The 20,124-nt window shown below is 42.1% G+C and overlaps 3 protein-coding genes across 4 annotated transcripts; 2 read left to right on the top strand and 1 right to left on the bottom strand.

Annotated features, from left to right (window-relative positions):
* The first annotated feature begins 299 nt into the window (after positions 1 to 299).
* map6b (microtubule-associated protein 6b) lies at positions 300 to 7,838 on the top strand. 2 transcript variants are annotated; one of them, XM_062386406.1, is made up of 4 exons: positions 300 to 1,485; positions 3,225 to 3,438; positions 4,427 to 4,475; positions 6,008 to 6,116. In XM_062386406.1, exons 1-3 carry the CDS (start codon positions 755 to 757, stop codon positions 4,469 to 4,471), a joined length of 990 nt encoding a protein of 329 aa, XP_062242390.1. In that variant the 5' UTR covers positions 300 to 754; the 3' UTR covers positions 4,472 to 4,475; positions 6,008 to 6,116. The 2 variants fall into 2 exon arrangements, with proteins under 2 accessions (XP_062242390.1, XP_062242389.1); XM_062386405.1 differs by lacking the exon at positions 4,427 to 4,475 and having other exon boundaries at positions 6,008 to 7,838.
* Positions 7,839 to 9,424: 1,586 nt separating this feature from the next.
* Positions 9,425 to 14,122, top strand: zgc:112083 (uncharacterized protein LOC550461 homolog). Its single transcript, XM_062386679.1, has 10 exons — positions 9,425 to 9,513; positions 10,331 to 10,488; positions 10,772 to 10,998; positions 11,091 to 11,202; positions 11,285 to 11,437; positions 11,525 to 11,599; positions 12,215 to 12,335; positions 12,726 to 12,864; positions 12,984 to 13,108; positions 13,298 to 14,122. The coding sequence occupies exons 2-10, from the start codon at positions 10,341 to 10,343 to the stop codon at positions 13,716 to 13,718; spliced, it is 1,521 nt and encodes a 506-aa protein (XP_062242663.1). The 5' UTR covers positions 9,425 to 9,513; positions 10,331 to 10,340; the 3' UTR covers positions 13,719 to 14,122.
* A 461-nt stretch (positions 14,123 to 14,583) lies between these two features.
* LOC133952035 (uncharacterized) lies at positions 14,584 to 19,833 on the bottom strand. The gene is made up of 7 exons (XM_062386311.1): positions 19,610 to 19,833; positions 17,373 to 17,582; positions 16,743 to 16,880; positions 16,530 to 16,613; positions 16,322 to 16,390; positions 15,773 to 15,884; positions 14,584 to 15,371 (listed from the first exon to the last, which is right to left on the bottom strand). The coding sequence occupies exons 2-7, from the start codon at positions 17,421 to 17,423 to the stop codon at positions 14,584 to 14,586; spliced, it is 1,242 nt and encodes a 413-aa protein (XP_062242295.1). The 5' UTR covers positions 17,424 to 17,582; positions 19,610 to 19,833.
* Between the last annotated feature and the right edge of the window lie 291 nt (positions 19,834 to 20,124).

Below are 20,124 nucleotides of genomic sequence, written 5' to 3'. Positions count from 1 at the left end.
TTTAAACACATTTTAGTCCGATTTGTGCCAAAATGTTCCTTCTCATTTTATTTTCTCATAATTTGGTTAATCTCTTGTTTTTCTCCCAGGTGCATGCAAACTTTTATTTTATTTATCTCTAAACAACCACATTGCAAACACAAATTTAAACTATCTCTACGAACATTTGATTCTTGCACGGTGATACATGCACACGAGGAGGTTTATGTCATTTCTGTTGCTTTTGTGCTGCATTATCGGCCATTTCCTCCTCATGGAGCATCACGAGGCCTCGGCCACATCCTCTGTACCAGGCTGAGCTGACATCGTGTGACATGGCAGGGGTTAAACCGTGTCTCCGCCCTCTCGGCCGGCTGACGGTGACGAGCTCAGGTGACAGTTCACCGTGCATACTCAGTGCGGAGCCCGGGCATCACACGAATGTGGGTGGGGTCGCCTCGATGCGCAACCAGACGGCAATGTGCGCTCCACGGCAAAGCGCAAAGTGCGTCTAAACTTGAGCAAAGAGCCAGCAGCCTGCAGGAGGAGAGACGAGGGGGCTCAAGTGGGCAACAGATTCAGATTCACTCACTTCAGCAGAGAATTACATAAAGAGCTGAGAGGAGGATAAAACCCTGACTGGACAGAAAACTGAGAGGCCACAGGGTGACACGTGCACAAGTCTCCCCAAGACGTGAGTAGGACGTTTATTCATCCTTAGATTTAGAGGTTGTTTTTTTTCGGTCTGTGCGTCTTTCTCCAGTTAGCCTCCATCATGGCATGGCCGTGCATTACGCGTGCCTGCTGCATCAACCGCTTCTGGACGGAGCTGGACAAAGGGGACATCTCGGTGCCTCTGGTTTTCAGCAAATACTCGGATGTGCAGCATATGCCCCATCACCCGCAGCCGAAGCAGAGGGCGGGCGCCATCGCCATAGAAACGCAGTCTCATCCCGGCGAGCAGGAGGCTGGGAAGGCGCCGCCCGCTGCCGGTGCCGCAGCGGGCAAAGATGGCTCTTCTGCGTCCGTCATGCACCAAGACTTCAAGGCGTGGAGAGTGCGCCCCGAGCCCAGCTGCAAGCCCCGGAACGAGTACCACCCCTCCGCGACCCCCTTCAACAACGTGACCCAGTACCAGAAGGATTACAAACCGTGGCCTATACCGAAGAAGCACGACCACCCCTGGATCCCCAAACCCAGCCCCACCGCTGCAGCCGCCGCCGCCGCCACGGAGCGCAGCGCGGGGAGCGCAAAGCCGGAGCCTGCCGCCGAGGCCGAGAGCGGCGTGGAGAAGAGCGAGATCGAGGAGAAGCTGCAGGAGAAGGAGTCAAAGGACGCGGCGATGAGGAGCGCGAGGAGGGAGAAGTCGGCCGAGAGGAAACCTGCGGAGAAGTCCGAGGCAGAGGTGTCTGCGGAGGTGAGCGCGGAGCAGAGGAAAGGCCGCGCAGCTGCAGACGCTCTCAACAGGCAGATCAAGGAGGTGATGTCCACCTCCAGCAGCTACAGGTGAGTGACGCTGAGACCCATGGTTTTGGGTGTCATTCGAGCTAAGTTATTGAATTAATAACTTAGCTCGAATCAGTTCTGGATCTATCATCAAGTGTCCCCAGTTACACAACATCTCTGAAAACATTCCACCAGCAGCAGCAGGCGCCACTGGTCAGACAGCATCCACACACACACACACACACACCATCAGGATGCTAGGTGTTGCACGGCCTCGTGTTACGACCCCACATTGATTTACAAAGCAAAGCGATATCCCCACAGATAAACGTTTCACTATTGATTTTGGTCTTCAGCTTTTTCCCCTCCATGAAGTCCCTGTGGCCCTGAAGGCCCTGAATGGGATCTAACATGGTTTCTCTGCACAGGCTTCCTCCAAATTCAATTAAGGATGCAGGATGCACGCAAGTCAAGAGGAAGAGCTGCTGCCTCATCCTGCTCCACTTTAAAATTAACATGTGCTGTTGCCTTAATTTTCATTGTCAAATAGAAACTTTTCCTGATGAAATTTAATTAAGAAATATGATTGAAGATGACTTTATTTGTCTTGTATTGACAAGTGCAACAAAGCAATAAAACAGAACGTAATCTGGTTACATAAATATTGAAATGTTTTAATAAACAGAAGCATTTGTACAGAGGATGGACACAGACACCGACGTAAAGAATACGAAACTTAGCAGACGACTTAAAAGTCGTGAGGCCACACAACCTTTATCTCTGAACTAGAATGACTCATTGAAAATTTCACTCCAGGGAGACAGCCTCTGTTTGCAGGAAATAATGAGTCTTACAAAACACAATTCAGCATAGCATAATTTATAAAACACACAAAAATGTATAGTTACTTCACCAAATAGCTATAGGTAGGATTTGACTGAAGACGAGCACTGAATCAACTCTTAATTGATCTTAATGCTAGAATGTGTAATTAAACAAGTCTGGACTCCAGCTTTTATTGACTCTACCAGTCCCAGAGGACGTTTTAAAAATAAAGAAAAGAAAAAGAGGTGGTGCCACGTCAGAGCTTCCAGAGCTTAGGTAGTAAATCCAAACCTCAAATTGTAAATCAATAGGCGAGTATGATCCTGCCGTTTTCAGTGTTTCACTGGCGGCAGAGAAGATGAGACATTGTAAATCCCGCAACCATAAGGAAGTGATTCATATTCACCACGTGTCTGAATGGAACAGGGCATGTTAAAAACTGCAGCTCACGGTTAGTTTATATTTCTTTACGTATTCAACGTTTGGCCAAATTCCCCATTGTGGAATTAATAAAGGATTATCTTACTTATCTTATCTTATCTTAATGTGGGCACATGCTAATTTGGCGCCTGTCCAGGCCGGACCCCGCCTCTCGCCCAATGTCAGCTGAAAGGATAAGTGGTAGATGACAGATTGACAGGCCAATATGTCAATCACAATCCATACAGAGCAAAACGCCTTCATATTGATTGACGCACCCGTTTTAAACTCGCTATTTTGTTAGCATGAATAATTTAACATAATTGGCAATAGTCAATTGTCATATATGTTGTATAATGTCGTATAATATGCTCTACATCTCTGATTACATTTCAATGAGGCATAATGAAGAACTGAGAATTTGAGAATTTGATGCTTTTTCCTTCAGTAAACTTCGTCCCGCTGGGTTTTGTGCTCTTATTTTTTAGATTAATGAAAGTATGTTGCAGCCCATAAACCTTTACGTTTGCTCTTTGTTCTTCAATTGATGCCAGGACTGAGTTCAAGGCCTACAAGGATGTGAAACCAGTGAAGGCCATCAAAGCTGCTTCTCAGTACAAGCCCCCCGTGGTGGAGACCAGTCGGGAGACCAGTTACAGTGCCACGTACAAGGGGGAGCAGGTGAAGGCTCAGCCCACTGACAACAAGCTGCTGGAGCGCAGGAGGATACGCAGCCTGTACAACGAGCCCAGCAAGGAGCCGGCCAAGGTGAGGGCATGTGGCCACACAGCTCCCAGGCTGTTCCGGCAGCTCTGGGAAACACTGCTGCCTTTTACATTCAGAGTTATGTCTCCTTTAAGTGCTGACACACAGTAAGTGCCTCCCTAATAGTCATGTCTAAAACTTTATTAGCCCTGCTATATCCCAGGTTTAGTATTTTGTGATTAACACGCTGTCCGTGGGGTTTTACTCTGCTTCATGCTTTAGATTTTATTTCACACTCCTTCAGAGTCAAGCCCCAGATTAATCATCGGACCTATTAAACGCCAACTAAAATCACTTAATGTCAATTTCGAAAATTATTTAAAAAAGTTCTCAGCCTGTGTAAGTTTTAACTAAACAAACAATAAATAGGTCATTCTGCAGCTTGTTCTTACTAATACTGAAAATGTTTTACCCATCAGTTTTAATGTTACATATCCAACATTAAGTAGGTCTTTATTTTAAAATCTGTTTTTTCTATTTCCTAATTATTTCTTGAAACTTTCCTGAAAATAATTGTGTAGTTTGGTTTTAATTGCAGAGGAAATAGACAGAAAGTTGTGATATTGCTATATTAGTTAGTTTGACAAGTTCTATCAAAGAAATTACTTAAATATTATTACTCATTTATTTATCAATGGAATTGAATTATTCATTATTTTGCATTTATGCTGAATAATATTTTTGTGTGTTATAACATGACACTTTTTTGCATGGGTAGCTGACATCCTGTCAACTGATTAAAAGCCTCAATATTAAAATATATAAGAGTGTGAACGGGTTATTCTCCTTGTTCCCTGTAATTAGAACCAAATCATATTTTTCTTCCCAGGAATCATCTCAGATTATCTGATGTTAAATTTCAAGTCACAGAACCCGTATATATCATATACTACCATAGATATGTCTCTACGTGCATGTTCATGGTTCAGACTTTAAATCATGTGTCAGTAGCAGTGTGTTCATATGGCCACTCCCTCTCTCACTCTCGTAGGACTTCTCAGAGACTCAGAGCAGCTCTGTTGTAAACCTGCTGTAGTCAGGTGTGTTTTCTGTTTCTTCTAGAAGGCATGGAGGCCGACCTCAAACTGATCAGACACACACACACACACACAACACCCCCCCCCCCCACACACACACACACACGCACACACGCACCAGTATGAGTTATTAGCCACATCGTCACTGATTGCCCACCTCGCAGCCTGCACCACCCACTATTCTTTGTGGAGCTCAGTAGTTCAACTGACTAAAGGTTTATGCAAGAGGGTGGATGGATAAAATGAAAACATGTAACAGCGAAGAAGAACCTAACAAGTCAAAAATCACTACACGTCCATTAATTTCCATTTAAACACATCTGTGTGGATCAGGGCTCTTTTTCAGTGGCTGTGTTTGGTGCAGATTACATCAGGCAAAGTAGAATTGTGTTCAGCAGTTTTTCAAAATCTGCACCCAGCTGGTTCACCATGAATTCATCTGCTTACAGGTGGGTGGAGGGGCAGTTGTATGTGTGGTGCAGTTTATTTTTGATTCCGGGCATTGGCAACACTCGTTTGCAGATGATGTTGTCCTCTTTGCTTTTAATGTCAGATTTCTGTAGCTGCAGTTTCCAGAAACTATGTTGGTCCCTACGCACCTACTTCTTTGCACCACCAGTAACTCAGTCGCTGAAATAGAACCCTTCATTTATTCTGTAAGAAGCGATTTTGTGCTTTTTTTTTCATCTCTTACGATTTAGAACATTTTAAGGTTTATTTACTCAGCAAAAGTTGAGCATGTATGCAACTCATTTGCTGCACATCAGCTCATGTATACATCAACAGATCATTTGGGAGCTTCTTCAGAAGTATTTTTTACTGTTGTGGAAACTCTTTCTTGCTTATAGTCCCATTCATCTCTGCACACACACATTTTTCTCATCACTAGTGATTCTCCAGTTGCAAACCTGCCTGTCAAACCAATGGGATTTGCTGTCACTATCATCGGTCAACTGTTAGCAAAATATGAATGTATTATATAACAGGTATAAGACTAACAACATATACTAATATTAATACGCTGGAAAACTGCACGAGCCACTGTTCTATAAAAGGAAAAGCACAAATACACCTTTTGTGCTGTGTTTTTAAATTTCTTTTATCTCCATCGCACTAACCACATAATGCAAATATCACCTGTACCATGCGGTGTCATTTGCCTGAAGGTATGTATTGCATGCTAAAATAGGACTTGGACATAGAGGCAATTAAACATTTAAAGGAATAGTTGGACATTTAAAAAAATGTGCATATTTGCTTTCTTGGTAAGAAGCTCAACGTCAAATCGATTATTGAATATAAAGCTTGAAAGACTTTTCAGCTGTGGTCACAAGAAGGTTAACAAGGCCCCATGTTGAAACTGAGCTAAGCCTATCAGCTGCTGGGTTTAGCTCGATATGAGAGGAGTATCGATCTCCTCGTCCAGCACTCACCAGGAAAGCAAATAAGTTTGTTTTGCAGAAATGTCGAAAGACCGATGAATTGTTTTGGAGACGGAGCTTAATCTCAGCCCTGCACCTCTCTGCTCTTTCCAGGCCGACAAACCAGCGTCTCGCACCAAACCAAAAAAGACACCGACAACGACAACAGAGAAGATGGTGAAAAAGGCCAAGGAGAAGCAGATTGCTGGTTCCCAGTCCGCCAAGAAGAAACCGTCCGTGGGCGCCGCCGAACCCAAACCGGAGGGCGTGGTCACAAAGAAGAGCAAAGAGATCAGCAACAGACTGGCTGAAGCGAAGCAGTAAAGAGTAACATGTCACCATCTCGATGTGCTTCAACAGAAGGTCGCCTGACGCGTCTCGGCCAATCTCTTCCCTTTGGTTTTTACCCTCTGACCTGTTGTTTCTGCTGTCCTGTCACTTATCGTTCAACTTTGAATGGGCACTGACGTCGAGCTTTTAGAATAATGCAAATGATTTCACTGTAATGTGTGCGTGCGTGCGTGTCTGCGCGTGCGTGTGTGTTGGTGCACAGAACCGCTTTATATTAATTGAGCACATGATTTGCACATTGTTTATATGAGTTGTGTTTGACATCTTTAAGAAGAGCCATGTGTACACATGTCATATGTGTATAAAAGGGCATTTTTACCTTTGTCTGAATGGATGATAAATTGAGATCCTTATTAAAAATGATTGTAGAAAATGTCGAGGGGAAGATTTCTCTCCGAGGCGGAATCCGATGAGAGGTTTCGTTAAAAATGCAAAAAGCTGTTTTTTACGGTTGCGTTCCCAGTTACAGTGCCTCCGCTGTACGGTCCTGGTTTTCATTTCATTGTTCTGGGTGATATCTGGTTTCCTCAGTTTGGTTGCTAAGAAACCAAATGGCCTGTAATATAATTGCTAGAGCCTGCATGCAAGAGCCCCGTTTTTTGGTTGAGTAGCAACACTTTTAGCAGACGATACTGTACGTCACAGTCACATCCCAGCTTGTAAATTGAGCCATCGAAGATAAATGTGTAGGGGCAAGACCTGTTCAGATATAATGCATGAGTAGTAATAGACTGATCACATCAAGGAGTGCATACAGTAGGTAACATCATAGTCTCGTGGCTATTGAAGCTATAAAGTAAACACACCAGCGATATGGCTTCGCCCACAAACATATTTCCTGCAAATTAAATGGAGATCCACTCCTTTAATCTAATATGAATACTGCAGTTTCCACAGTGACTCAGTATTTCCTGGCTTTGTACTCCATCTTCTCCTCTGAGCTGCGACGCTGTTATTGTGTTAACTAGGAGAAAAACAAGAAGATGCTCATGGGCTTAAAAAGAACCTGTTGTATTTACTTGATAAGATCTCTCCAGGTGTTGAAGGACAAGGAACGGGCCAGGACTTGACGTTCACATCCTCAAACTGCTGCTGTCTGAAAAATGCGCAAAAATCCCATCTGTCCATTGTGAGCGTGACAATGACGTGTTTTTACTGACATGTCATCACACCCCGTCCCTCTGTTCTCTGCAAACACAAGTCAGTCGACTGAGGCCAACATGGCTGCAGTGTGCCAGGGCCCAGTCACACCACTACAGCCACCGTGAGCCTGCTTCCAGTTTTAGCTTCAGTGAGTGAATACGAGTGTGTGTGTATGTGTGCGTGTGCAAGCGAGACTTTTCGGTGTATGACCTCTACAGCCTGCTGCCTGCTAGCATCAAGTGTGACCCCCACCACAAGAAGTGCTGCTGTGCACTCCAACACCCTGGTGCTATATCTCTCATCGTATGCTGTCCGGCTCGGACTGCGCGTGGCGTCAGGCCCGAGTGAAATGACGATGTGACGATGTCATGCTGCTGCAGACATGTTGTGATGTTGTGCTCGTATTCTCAGCTTGTTCTGAATGAACTCCAAATAAAATGACGATACAGAATCCCGCCTCTTGACTTCTTGCCTCCCTCGTCTTCGTCATGGAATAACAGCATTCTACCTTCATCATCTCACAAAATGACTGTGGCGAATTGCAGAAATGTTAAAAATGTGAGAATGCTATGATATGATATTTGAATTAATTCAATTTTTTGTTTGATGCAACATGCTTTGAATGCTGCAGGAGTAGGGAGTAATTTACTTATCTTACCTTAAAACAACTTTATATTCTTCTTTATCTTTTTCTAATTATAAATATATCAAGGCTTGAAAACTAATAGCAAAGTAATGGTAGTTTTCTGTTTGCAGAGGTTAAATCATAAATTGTAAGCTGATACATAGCTTACAATGTAGTATTGTGATTAAATGGGATTTACTTACGATTTATAAGTGTTATTTGTTATTAAGCAATCAAACATTTTATTTGTCTCCTTATTGGACCTTTTGTCTTTAGAGTGCAAAATCATGCTCCTGTGATGTTTTAATTAATTATAAAAAAGATAGAAGGTATAGGTATTTTTTTAATAAAAAGACATAACAAACGGTTGAGAGGTGTCTAAAATAGTTTTCCAGCACTGAGTTCTCTTCCTACTTCTCCCCAAGACCAGTTTGGTGTCTAAATTCCATGACAAAGGAAGATGGGTGTGTCCTGCAGATGTTGTAATCCTCAAAACCGTTGTCAGGGTGCATTTTCTAAAGTCATCAGTGTTTTGTTCTGTACATTTTTAACAGTTCAGACATCAGTCAGGAGACGAAGAATGTCCTCATATTTAATCTAAATTCGAAGAAATGAAAAATCATTTAATTGTTTCTCATTTCATCCACTGGCTTTGGGAAGCTGGTGGTCATTTTCCTGTGAATCAGTCATCCTGACATAAACGTGCATGAATAATTCAGTTGTTATGGGCCCTTATGTTTCCAGAGCAGCATGAAATATTAAATATAAGAGATCAGCGATGGCACTGGAGCTGCCCGAGCTCTGTCCCTCCTCCTCAAGGCTCGTCTGGCTGGTTTCCGTCTCATCCATATGGCTCATTATGTTACTTAGAAATCAGCTTTCATACAGTCGTCTCGATTTGTAGCAAATATACTGCAATAGATTATTTTGATGTTTAACACATGTTTGAAACCAAGATAAGATAAGATAAGATAAGATAAGGTAGGGCAATGTAAGGTAGGATTACATATGACATCAACAGTGGGGAGGTGTGTTGTGTTAAGCAGCTAAGGTCAAATCTAAACTAGAAACTAAAAACAGAAGCACCAGTAAAAGTAATACTATACATGGGAAATATGAAAAGTAAAAGCAATATATACAATAGAAAGAATGTATACAGTATGAACTGGATTGTACATATACTTTACTTTATTAATACGTATTGCACATCCAAATAAAGTTTAACAATTAATGAGAAATTAAAAAAAAAGATAAACTTACTACAGTCTCCATTATAACTATTTTTATTATTATGAATAATAATATTATTTAGTTCATGGCTCCGGTGCAGTAGGGGGCAGTGTCGTTTTTTTGCTCTTGGCGGTTTTTTTTTCACAACAGGGGAAGAGGAAAAAACAACTTCCGGTTTGGCGGCTAGGAGGAAATAAACAAACGAGTGGCTGCTGAAGAAGAACAAGAAGAAGAAGAAGAAGAGTCACAGACACAGAGCCGCTGCTCCTTCGTAAGAAACATTAACTCCACACGTCACATGTGTCGCAGTCAGTGACTTTACATGTTGTTCATCAAAACCTCATCAAAGTTTGTCATAGGGCATTAGTAGAAAGTGTGTGTTGCGATTACCCTGTAAACTGGAATCAGCGTTAGCTTCTCTGTTAGCATAACTATTCACTTTGTTAATACACACACGATTAGCTGGAGCTAGCTTGTGGTTTCGGAAGAAAGAGTCCTTTTTAAATGTTTTCCATGTAAATTAAACTTTCCTTCAGAGAACCTACGCTCATAGTTGATTGGAGGATTTATCTTGATGTATCTTTTAGAGAAAGGACGAGCCACAATAATAAATACAGGTCAAATATCTGTAGATGCACAGTGTGTGTTGTCATATTACAAATGCAAAACATCAGAAGTGTGTTGGTCCTTGTTAAGAATCTAATATCCAGTTGTCGTGTGAAAACCTGACAGCTGATGGGACAGGTGGTTTTAAGGGAAAGTTCAGGGAGGAACCTGCTGGGAAGAGACAGAACTCTGGGTGAAGAGGCTGATGAGTTGGTGGCTTAAATGGCCTTTGAATCTCAGGTGGCTCTAACCTAATAAACATTATTGATAGTTGGTGATTCTGTCAGAGTTTGACATCTTCCCCAACCTGTTCTTGCAGTGACTTTATAAAAGATCAAGAAAAGAGTTATCCGTCAACATGAAATCTCCTCAACCGTAGTCCATACTTGTTCTTTTTGTGTTGGCATCAAGAGTCACTTTATCGGCTGCAATGTTGTCAACGTGTTGTGTTTGCTTTCCCTGTCCGGTTCGCTGGTGATCAGGTCCGCCGTGATGACAACCAAGAGGCTGGACCCCTTTGAGGTGACGTGTGAATGGGCGTCCTGCAACTTCAGGGGCTGCACCATGGAGGAGCTGAGTGACCACATGTCGTTGCACATGAAGGATTTCCTGGGAGACAGCGACGCCCTGGAGGAGCTCGGTGAGTGAGGAGGGAATGGATTTGCACATGATAAACACACACATGAGGGAAACCACAGTGCACACGACAAGCCTGCATATATGTCATTTGAAATCACGATCCAGATCAAGTATTGAATTTAGCCAGGTAACAATAAATGTATATTTTATTTGAGTCACACTAATCTACACAAAACATGTTGTTTGACTATTGTTACTCTCTGTATCACTACAAGATGTCAAGTCCCATGTGTATTAAACAGTCTTGTCTTCAGTGGAGTCATTTCTCCATTATTTCTGTTTAGATGAGTACGCCTGTCTCTGGAAAGGATGTGAATTTCTCTCGATGGGTAGTCCCACGGAGCTGGAGGTCCACGCTTACTTTCACAACTACCACGGGAAGCTTAAGTTCGTGGGCTCCCAGCTGCTCCAGTCCCGTCCCGACCTGCCCAGCTGCAACCAGGGTTTACACAGCAACAACCTGGTTCCTGAAGGATCGGAAGGATATGTCTGCCAGTGGGAGAACTGTGATGTGGGTATTTGTGGTTTAACTTAGTCACTGATCAACAAGTGAGTTTTGTCACCATTATAATCATAGATTTTCCATTTTTCTTCTTGGCACAGTGTTCATTCAACAACCCTGAGTGGTTCTACCGACATGTGGACAATCACATCCAAAGTGCAGAGTTGCAGTCGTTCTCACAACAACAGCAGGCTCTCTTCTGCCACTGGGCAGGTAGGACTGAGCAAGCAGAGGTCAAACAGATGTCTATCGGCTCCGGCGTTTGTGTGACGTGCGTTTCTTCTCTCTGCGACAGGCTGCGACGCTTTCTTCAAGATCCGGTACCGATTGCGGGAACACATGCGGAGCCACACTCAGGAGAGACTTGTCGCTTGTCCCACGTGCGGCAGCATGTTCTCCAGCAACACCAAGCTGTTCGACCACCTCCACCGGCAGGCCGAGCCAATGGGTGAGAGACACGTGTGGATCTGTCAAACTTTCCCAGGATGCAGATGTTCGGAAAGTTTAATGCTTGTTCTTGTTCTTATTCACACAGATTCACTTGTTTGTGAACATTGCGGCAAAGCTTTTTCCAGCGAGAGACTTTTGAGGGATCACGTTCGTCAGCATGGTAACAACTCTCTACACAATATTATTATATAGTTGTTACATTGCAGCTCCTAGGTTTTGGTCGACCCTGATTACTTAGGATATTTAAAATGTTCTATATCGTTCATGTGTTTTAACTCTAGTGTTTTGTCATAGAAACATAAGCTGTACAATTTTAAGTCTTGATCAGATTGTTCCTCTGGAAGTTTTACAAAGATGTACAAATTTAAACATTGAAGGAGGTTGTTTTTCATAATTACTTCCTTAACTTGAAACAACATTTCACAAAACAATCTAACCTCAAGGTTCATTCAGTAGCTGTTATGAGACTTTCGATCATGAGTCTCATACAGAATTATACATGCGACTTTAAATCAACATTGATTTGCAGGATTTTAGTGTGACAGTATTTGATTTAATCCAAATGTTTAATTTCAGCTCATATTGTTATGTTATGTTGTTACTCTAAAAGACTGACCTGTTGTTCAAATGATAGATGAAGAATTTTTTGTTAAGTAGCTCTTTAAATATAATTTTACAATGAATCATTAATCATCCAAGTTGTTAATCAACCATTATTATGTTACAGATCAAATTAACACCTTTGTTGTTTTCTGTTTGTTTCTTCTACTCCCAGTGAACCAGGTCAAGTGTCCCTTCTGTGACATGACCTGCACCACCTTGGCAGCTCTGAAGATCCACATCCGCTTCCGTCACTGTGACGAGCGGCCGTTCCCCTGTGACTTCTGCGACAAAAGGTAGAACTTTGAAAACGCAGATTAGACATTCTGTTTGGTGAAAATCAGGCTTTGGGAATAACAGCCTCCTCTATATTGTGTTGTCTTGTAAGATAATATAAAAGTAGTTATGTCAAGATTGAGCTAATTCAACAAAGCAACCTTTACCACTGTAAATACTGGTTATCTCTCATTACCTATTTTAAGTGAGTGCATTTAATTTTATTAAGCAATTAATTCAATTTTTTTTTTTGATTTTCATTTAAAGGTCTCTGGAATATTTCAACCTTATTTACAGAAAAAAAAATATAAAAACTTGAAATAGTACATTAGAGCTGTAGTCAGTTTTGAACCTGTTGGACTCGCAAGCATAAAACAATGTTTTTCCTTTTTTCTTCCTTTTTTAAACAGATTCAAGAACCAACAAGATCTCCAGAAGCACACCGAGGTTCACAACGAGGGGACGGTGTACCGCTGCACGGTCGAGGGTTGTGATTATTCTTGTCACACGTTTCAAACCATGGCTTACCACTTGAAGAGAGCGCACGAGGTCTGTCAGCACCAACATGAAACACCCAGTAAAGCTCAGTATTGTACAATGTTAAGTCCCACGTGTCATTAACTAAGATGACACTCTGTTACTGACATGATGATTGTTTGAACCAACAGGTCGGGGGGATGTCCAAGTACAAGTGTCACATTTGTGATAAGGTCTTCTCGTGGTGTTACACTCTCACACTTCACCTCCGTAAAAAGCACGAGCTGAAATGGCCGTCTGGGCATTCACGCTTTAGGTGAGACACAACGGCTGGAGCTTATTATGCACAGTGCCTTAAGATAATGTATGTTAGGATCTGGTGTTAATTAAACTCCTCCTTGGTTATTTTCCTTCAATGACCTGAATATAAACTGCCAACCACAAAGCTTGAATTCTAGTTTGTGTAGTTTTTGTCCGATCTCTCGACATTATGTTTCCTCCACAGATACAGGAAGGATGTAGACGGCTTCTTAAAACTAAACATGGTGCGATTTGAGACTGTGGAGGTGACGAAGGAGATAATGAAGAACATGGCCAAAAAACCTCAGGGCCTCCGGAAAAATCTTCGGACGAGGATCCGGACCAAGAGGGCCGCGGTGATGCCAGAGAGCGACCGCAGCTCGCCGGCAGGATCCTCCTCGCCCTCCTCCAGCTCCTCGTCCTCGTACTCGTCAGAGGAGGACACCTCGGCTCAGCCCAGCCCCAGAGGCAGCGAGTCCCCCCTCTACTGTGTGATGAGTACCATCCCTCACATTGAGGACGAGCCCGGAGGATTCTCTCAGGAGGACTGTGATGCCGGCGGGACGTCCGGAGCTGTCAAGGCCTTGACCGAGGTCGCCAGGGGCCTCGGCATGGACGTGGTGTGATCGCCCCACTTTGGATGGTGTGAAATCACACCGCGTTTTTATAGATTTGGCTGTGAAGCTATCAGCCATCACTGGAACTGATATGTGTGTGATGTGACGTTGAGATGTTTCTTCTCACCGCAGGTTTTTAGTGGATCACAGTTTCACTGTAGCAGCTCTTATTAACTCTACTGCCTCACTAGGCTTTGTGACGTCTTGTGTGTTAAACAAGCCGACAGAGTTATCATGAATGAGTAAACAGCACTGCTAAGCTTCTTCTGTGACCTGTTACCACAGCAGGCTCCGTTTGCTGTGACATTTTCCCTGATGTTGAACATAAGTATTTCAGAGGATCTTATTTTTTGTAGCCTTTTAATGTTGCATAATTTTATTGATATAAATTTTAAATACAATTTTGACACAAATGCAACATTTACGTGTGTTTTTTTGTTTTACTCCTGTAGCCCTGTATTTGGATGAGGTAGATTTACACAACAACAACAAAAAAATTCTTCCTCCCAAATATGAGCATTGATTCCACCTGGCCATTCTGTGTTTCACTGAATATATGAAGACCTTTTCTTTATAACTTTATATATAAATATAACTTGAAAAATGTAAAAACACATTAATCTGAATATATTTGATCATTTAACCAATTTAGCAAGGAAACAAATTGTGTCACAATAACCAAGAAGCTCCCGAAATGAATCTAAAGAACTTATTTCAAGACCAGTGAGCTTTATTAGGAACCGGGATCGGCTACTTAAAGCTGCTGAAAGAGTGTCAAGTATTATTTAAAGCTTCCAGTGACCAGGGAATTCAGCAGACACACTGTATACAGACGAGTGGTTGTTATGGGAGGAGCTGCTCTCCTCCTTCCTCCTCAGAGGGCCCCTGCAGACTCGGCGCCCCATGTGCCAGAGAGCCAGAGCGAGGGCACGGCCGTCTGTGGAGGCGGAGGCGACGGTTTTGGTGACGGGTCCCATCCTCTGACGTACGCAGCCTCCTGCCTCCTCAGAACCAGAGGCACAAACAGAGATGGAGCAAAGAAACCGGGTAAATGTTCCTTGTGCCTCTGAGCCACGACAGGTATCCCGGAGTGAAGGGCCTTTCTGCCGGTCATGTCCCAGCTTGGCTCCCATGGTGCCGTTGGGCAGGGATGCATTGGTACCCCTGGATAAGGGGCGAGACCTTTGGGCGAGCTGGAAACATTAAATCTGCTGCTCTCAGGGTACAACACAGACAAGTCACTGAAGTTTATGTGTTGCACAGGTGCAGCGATGGAGGACGGGTGTGTGTGAGTTACACTGAACGCAGACTGATTGCTGTGCCACGTCTTAGGATAAGGAAACTGGTTGTCCACAATATCCTGCTTCGGCCTTTTCCCTTTAGTGAAGCCTCGGCCCTCGAGCCGCCTCTTCCTGTCATGTGAGCCGCGCCTGCCGCCAAGTTCAGGGGTCGCCGCTCGATCCCAAGATTCGTCTCCAGGCGGTGAATCCTTTGTGGTGTCAGATTGTTGGCTCCTGTGTTTGTCGTCATCGAGCTTCTCTTTCCACTGCAGGTGCACGAGCTGCTCCAGCTTCTCTCTCTTGGACGCCGGTGAAGATGTGGAGATTCTTGTGTCACACGTGTCACCAGTATTTCTGTCCGCTGACTGTTCACATGTATAGGCTGAAAAAGACAGAAACAGATCAGATTTAATAAAAACCATCTTGTTAATGAGACGTTTTCTGCTCATTTTAATATTCATGGTTTTTGTTTGAGTTATTATTTTACAAGGTTTAATTCTGAAAACACATTTTCTCTTTCCTCACCCTGGATATTGATGCTACTTGGCGTTGTTAGGGCTCATTATGCAAATGTTTGTTATTATGATGTCACAAGGGGCTGTGTCATGTCCCCTCCTTCCACCTTGTTTCATGCTAATCTGTCCAATAATATTTTTGTTTAATTATGCAAACTAACAAACAAACCAACAATCAAATGGACGGGAATAGAAACAACTTTCTTGGATGTAATGTGTTGATTCCCCTGATTTTCTTGCATTTCTTGCATCACAGACTTTGACCCACCTGAGTTTGTTTGTGTGTGGGAGAGCTGCTGCTCTGACTCTGGTGGACTGTCGGCAGACGCACTCTCAGGGCTCGGCTCTCGATGGAGACCGTTGAGCTTTTGCTGCATTTTCTGTTAAATAATGCATTTTAATCACATATATATTTTTAACTAGATGTGGAATTACATACAAATCTCAACCAACTCACATTGAAAATAGATCTTAACTAAAAAATGTTAGAAAATAATGGCAAAAAAGTTTTCTACAAATATAAACTGAATGTTATATGTGTAGCTCAGTAAAGCTGAGTTTGGAAATGTTGTCTATTGACTGAAAAAAACATACAGCACCAAAAATTGAAGAAATACTTTTTGTGGCCCTAATATTCTTTTTTTGACTGGAAACCTTTTATTTGGCAAATAATTGAAAGAACGGTTTAAAATAAAAACGAACTTTAAATATATTTTCAAAATTGCCCTTTTTAAATTTCAGACACACGTAAAAGGGACTCAGTCCTTTCTGAGTGAACTAGTTCATGTCACACAGCTCAATGCATTTCAATTATTACCTGGAGTTGTTTGTGGTAATAAATCTTCCATGCGATACAAACATGCAGCGAACCCCATCTCCCTCGTTTCTGCAAAACATCCAGAAACAGATTTTAGTTTCATCAGTCAGACTTGAGCTTTAAAGCAGAAGTAAGATACAAGTTTGTCTTTATCCTTCTCTGTTTTAATGTCTGTGTCTTGTTTGAGTTTGGTGCCTCGTGGACTCACTGTCCTGCAGGACGTCTGTGTTGCCGTGTGAAAGGCGGCGGCTGGAGCGAGAGGAGGCATCATGGTCCCTCTGCTGTGATTCAACTGGAGCAAGAGATGTAAGATGATGACTTGACTTTATTCTCATGGTGGTGATATAAAAATCTCTAAAATGATGGCGTACAATGAGAAATATCCTTCAATGTGTTTCTGTTCTCAATGAAAATCACTTACATGTCTGTGCTGCACAGCTGGAACATGTGGGATGGTGGGGGGCTGGTGCAGGATGGGGGGGAAGGCGCAGAGCTGATGAGTGTGTTGATGCATGTGTTGATGGTGATGAACCAGGCTGTGAGTGCACGGAGCAGACTGCTGGGAGAAAAGCAGGTGTGCTGCTCAGACCATGATACAGAGGAGTATAAAAAATATGCAGAATTATCTATTAGCAGTTCCTCTTTGCAGCGTATCCATCAGTTTGCTGACACCTCTCACTGGATCACTGTGACACTGAAGAAAACTTTAAAATGGGAAGATTCTCAGGCAGGTTCAGGAGTCATGAGGATAAACGTCATTCTTTCTGTGACCAAGTGATGATGTCAGAAAGTGTCAATTGTGCTGTCTTTAAAAACTTGTGCATCTTGCTTGTGTGTCTTGATGAGTCTGAGTTATGGCTCTGAGGATGAGTGACATGTCAAAGGCCCAATCACATGACCAGACCTCCTGCAACTTTCTGTCACATTACAGATTGAAAGACTCTGCTTTATAGGAGACTCAAATTTTTTAAAGGATGTTGCAACTTTAACAAAACAGCAGAAACAGTCATCAGATGCTGAAATCAACACGAGAGTGTGTGGTCGTTCATACCCGACTGTGGAATGTGTTCTGAGCTGGGATCAGTGGGTTTGCTCCTGCCATCAATGGGACCGACCGAAGTCCTGCTGGAGTCCAAACACTCGGCCTAGAAGTCGTAACATGAAGTCTTCTTTGTTCAAGAGAAAGTTACGGGAGCGGCCATCGATCGCAGGGACGTTCAAATTGTCCGTCACGTCCTCTTCCTCCAGATTAGGGGTCGACCTTCAGGACACAAGCAGCGTGAATCAGGGAACATGCACAGGATTGTAAGAACAGCCCTGATTCATCGATATAGATTAGCATCTTATACATTGTGCAACATAATGTATGATTAAACCTTTCAGGCCGTTTGCCTTGCAAAATCGCATTCAAATTGAAATGACAGTATCTTGTTAGATTGCATTACAGCCAGTAATCCCATTAGAGGCATTCAGTGTGCCAATCCTTTTAATTAACTTAAGATCCATCCGTTCCAAGGACACATGATTAGTAATGCTGTTAGTGAATGGGGAGCTCTGAGATGTGCAGGGTAATCTGCATTGGATGTACAACTAGACACAGAGGAAGAGACACATGGTTTATTATGATCGTTTGTGTGTCGTGTGTGTCGTGTATTTTGGTTTTGTTGGAGCAATAAAACCGCATTTAGGAAAAGAATCAAAGATTCACCTGAAAACTAAAAATATTAAATGAAAGTTCTGATCTGCACAAATTAAAAAGTTGAACATTAAATTTCTCTTTTGCAGATTTGTGAGCATTAGAGAAGAACAAACCTCCAACCAATTCAACACTGGTTTTATTGTCATTTCATTTTTACAACAAAAACGTTTCAAACTCTTTCTAGTTTTAACTTTTGAAATGTTAGGAGTCACTGTTTTTCTTTGTTTTTATACATCTGTCAATTAGATGTTGAAATTTAAATATTAAGACATTGTAAGACCTCAACTCTCAACTCTTTTTGGAAGAAGAATTTGGAAGAAGCATTCTGTTTTATTAATTGAGGGATAATCTGCAACTGAAAGAGCAAAGAAAAGTAAGCAGTTGTTGCAGCTTTTATAAATGTTCTCGTATTTTTGCCAGCAAAATGTTATTTCTATTAATAAAACCTTACTTTGAAAAAAATGATCAAATATGGTGATGCTTAATGTTGAATCTGCGCGTTTGACAATTCAATATTTTGGCTTCTCCCGCTTGATATTTTCTTATAAGACTATCGTATCAGATCACAAATTATATTTCTTTTTCCTTTTCACTGAAATGAGAGAATAGAGTTGACATCAATCGTTTCTCTCTCTCTCCATCCTGGTGTTTGTGTCAATGCCCCTTTAACCTCTTGGCTGCAGGACTCTGATCCCTCCCTTCTCATACAGACGAGATTAGCTGGAGGTTACACATCCTATATACGTTCTCTGAATTTCCTCCATGTCAGCGTGCTGCAGAAATCTCTTAATCTCATAAAGGATCTGTTTGTTAGGGAGCACAAACAGTGATTGAGCCTTCATCTGTGTCTCAGGGCAAGAGAGAGAGACCGAAGAGAGAGAGAGAGCGGTGGTGTGATGCTCAGCAACAAAACATCTACAACATCCACACAGCTATTATCCAAAAGAAACCTCTGCTCTGTTTTTCTATTACAATAAAAAAAAGTTAAATACAGTTTATATTTTTATTTTTATTTTTTTAATTCTATTTGTGAAGCAACGTTGTTTTAAGAGGTGCTTAATAAGTAGATATATGATTGTAATTATTTTACATTTCAGTTTTTTTATTCTAATGTATTTTAATTCTTCAATATCTTTGGGTTTTAGACAGTTGATAAGACAGAATGAAACTTTTACAGACGTCACCTTAAGATCTGGAAACTTGTGATCAAAACTTCCCACTGTTATCTAAAACTTTATAGACCAAACATTATTTGATAATGAAAATATGTGTTACTTAAAAACAATAATGTGTCAGCAGTTGATTGTGTGTTACAATTCAATAGATACTATGCTCATCAAATCTTGAATTGTCGAATGTTCTTCTGGTTTGATAGACAATGGAAATCAATATTTAGCTTTTTGAATTTCTGTTTCAAAGTTACACCCAGTCAGGAGCCTCATGAGCAAAATAAGATCCTCATCGTGGGAAACTTTAAAAGAAACTTTGCTCATTTACCTGTTGCAGTAAAATTCAAGATGAAAGTTTCGAGAGATCTTTTTAAATCCTGTATTTAAGTGAGAGAATAAATTCTTATATATATTTCTTACCTGTTTTGGGTTTATTCTCCAGTGAATCCATCTCAGCTCATCAGACACTCCTCACACGTCCGTCCTCCTCCCGTCTGACCATCAGTGTTCATTCTCTCTGGTGAACAGAGGAGTGGATCCTGTTCGTCCTGCTCAGCCTGAAAAGGGACTTCAGTTGCGCAGGGACCACCCGTCTGCCGTCCCCTGGTCAATTAGTCAGTGTTACTTACCAACGCCCGGAAAGACCATTAACTACTCCTAACTCCTAATGGCTTAAACAAATCCCATCAGTCGCCCTAAACCCTCCTGATTGAGTTTATAGAGGGAGTGTTTACAGTGGGTGGCAGCAGGGGGGGGGGGGGGGGGGTCCAGAGACACACACTGAAAATCTGATGAGCAAATGAATAAATAATAACTATCATGTCCGTGTGAAATGTACATTTACATATGTGACATCTGAGGCAAAAACCTCTGCTGATGAATCCAAACTATATCTACGATTAATTTAGTTTTTTGTTCATTGGTTTATTCGTATT

The sequence above is a fragment of the Platichthys flesus genome, chromosome 4, assembly GCF_949316205.1.
Source record: "Platichthys flesus chromosome 4, fPlaFle2.1, whole genome shotgun sequence".
Taxonomy (NCBI): domain Eukaryota; kingdom Metazoa; phylum Chordata; class Actinopteri; order Pleuronectiformes; family Pleuronectidae; genus Platichthys; species Platichthys flesus.
This window is presented reverse-complemented; position numbering and strand designations above follow the sequence as displayed.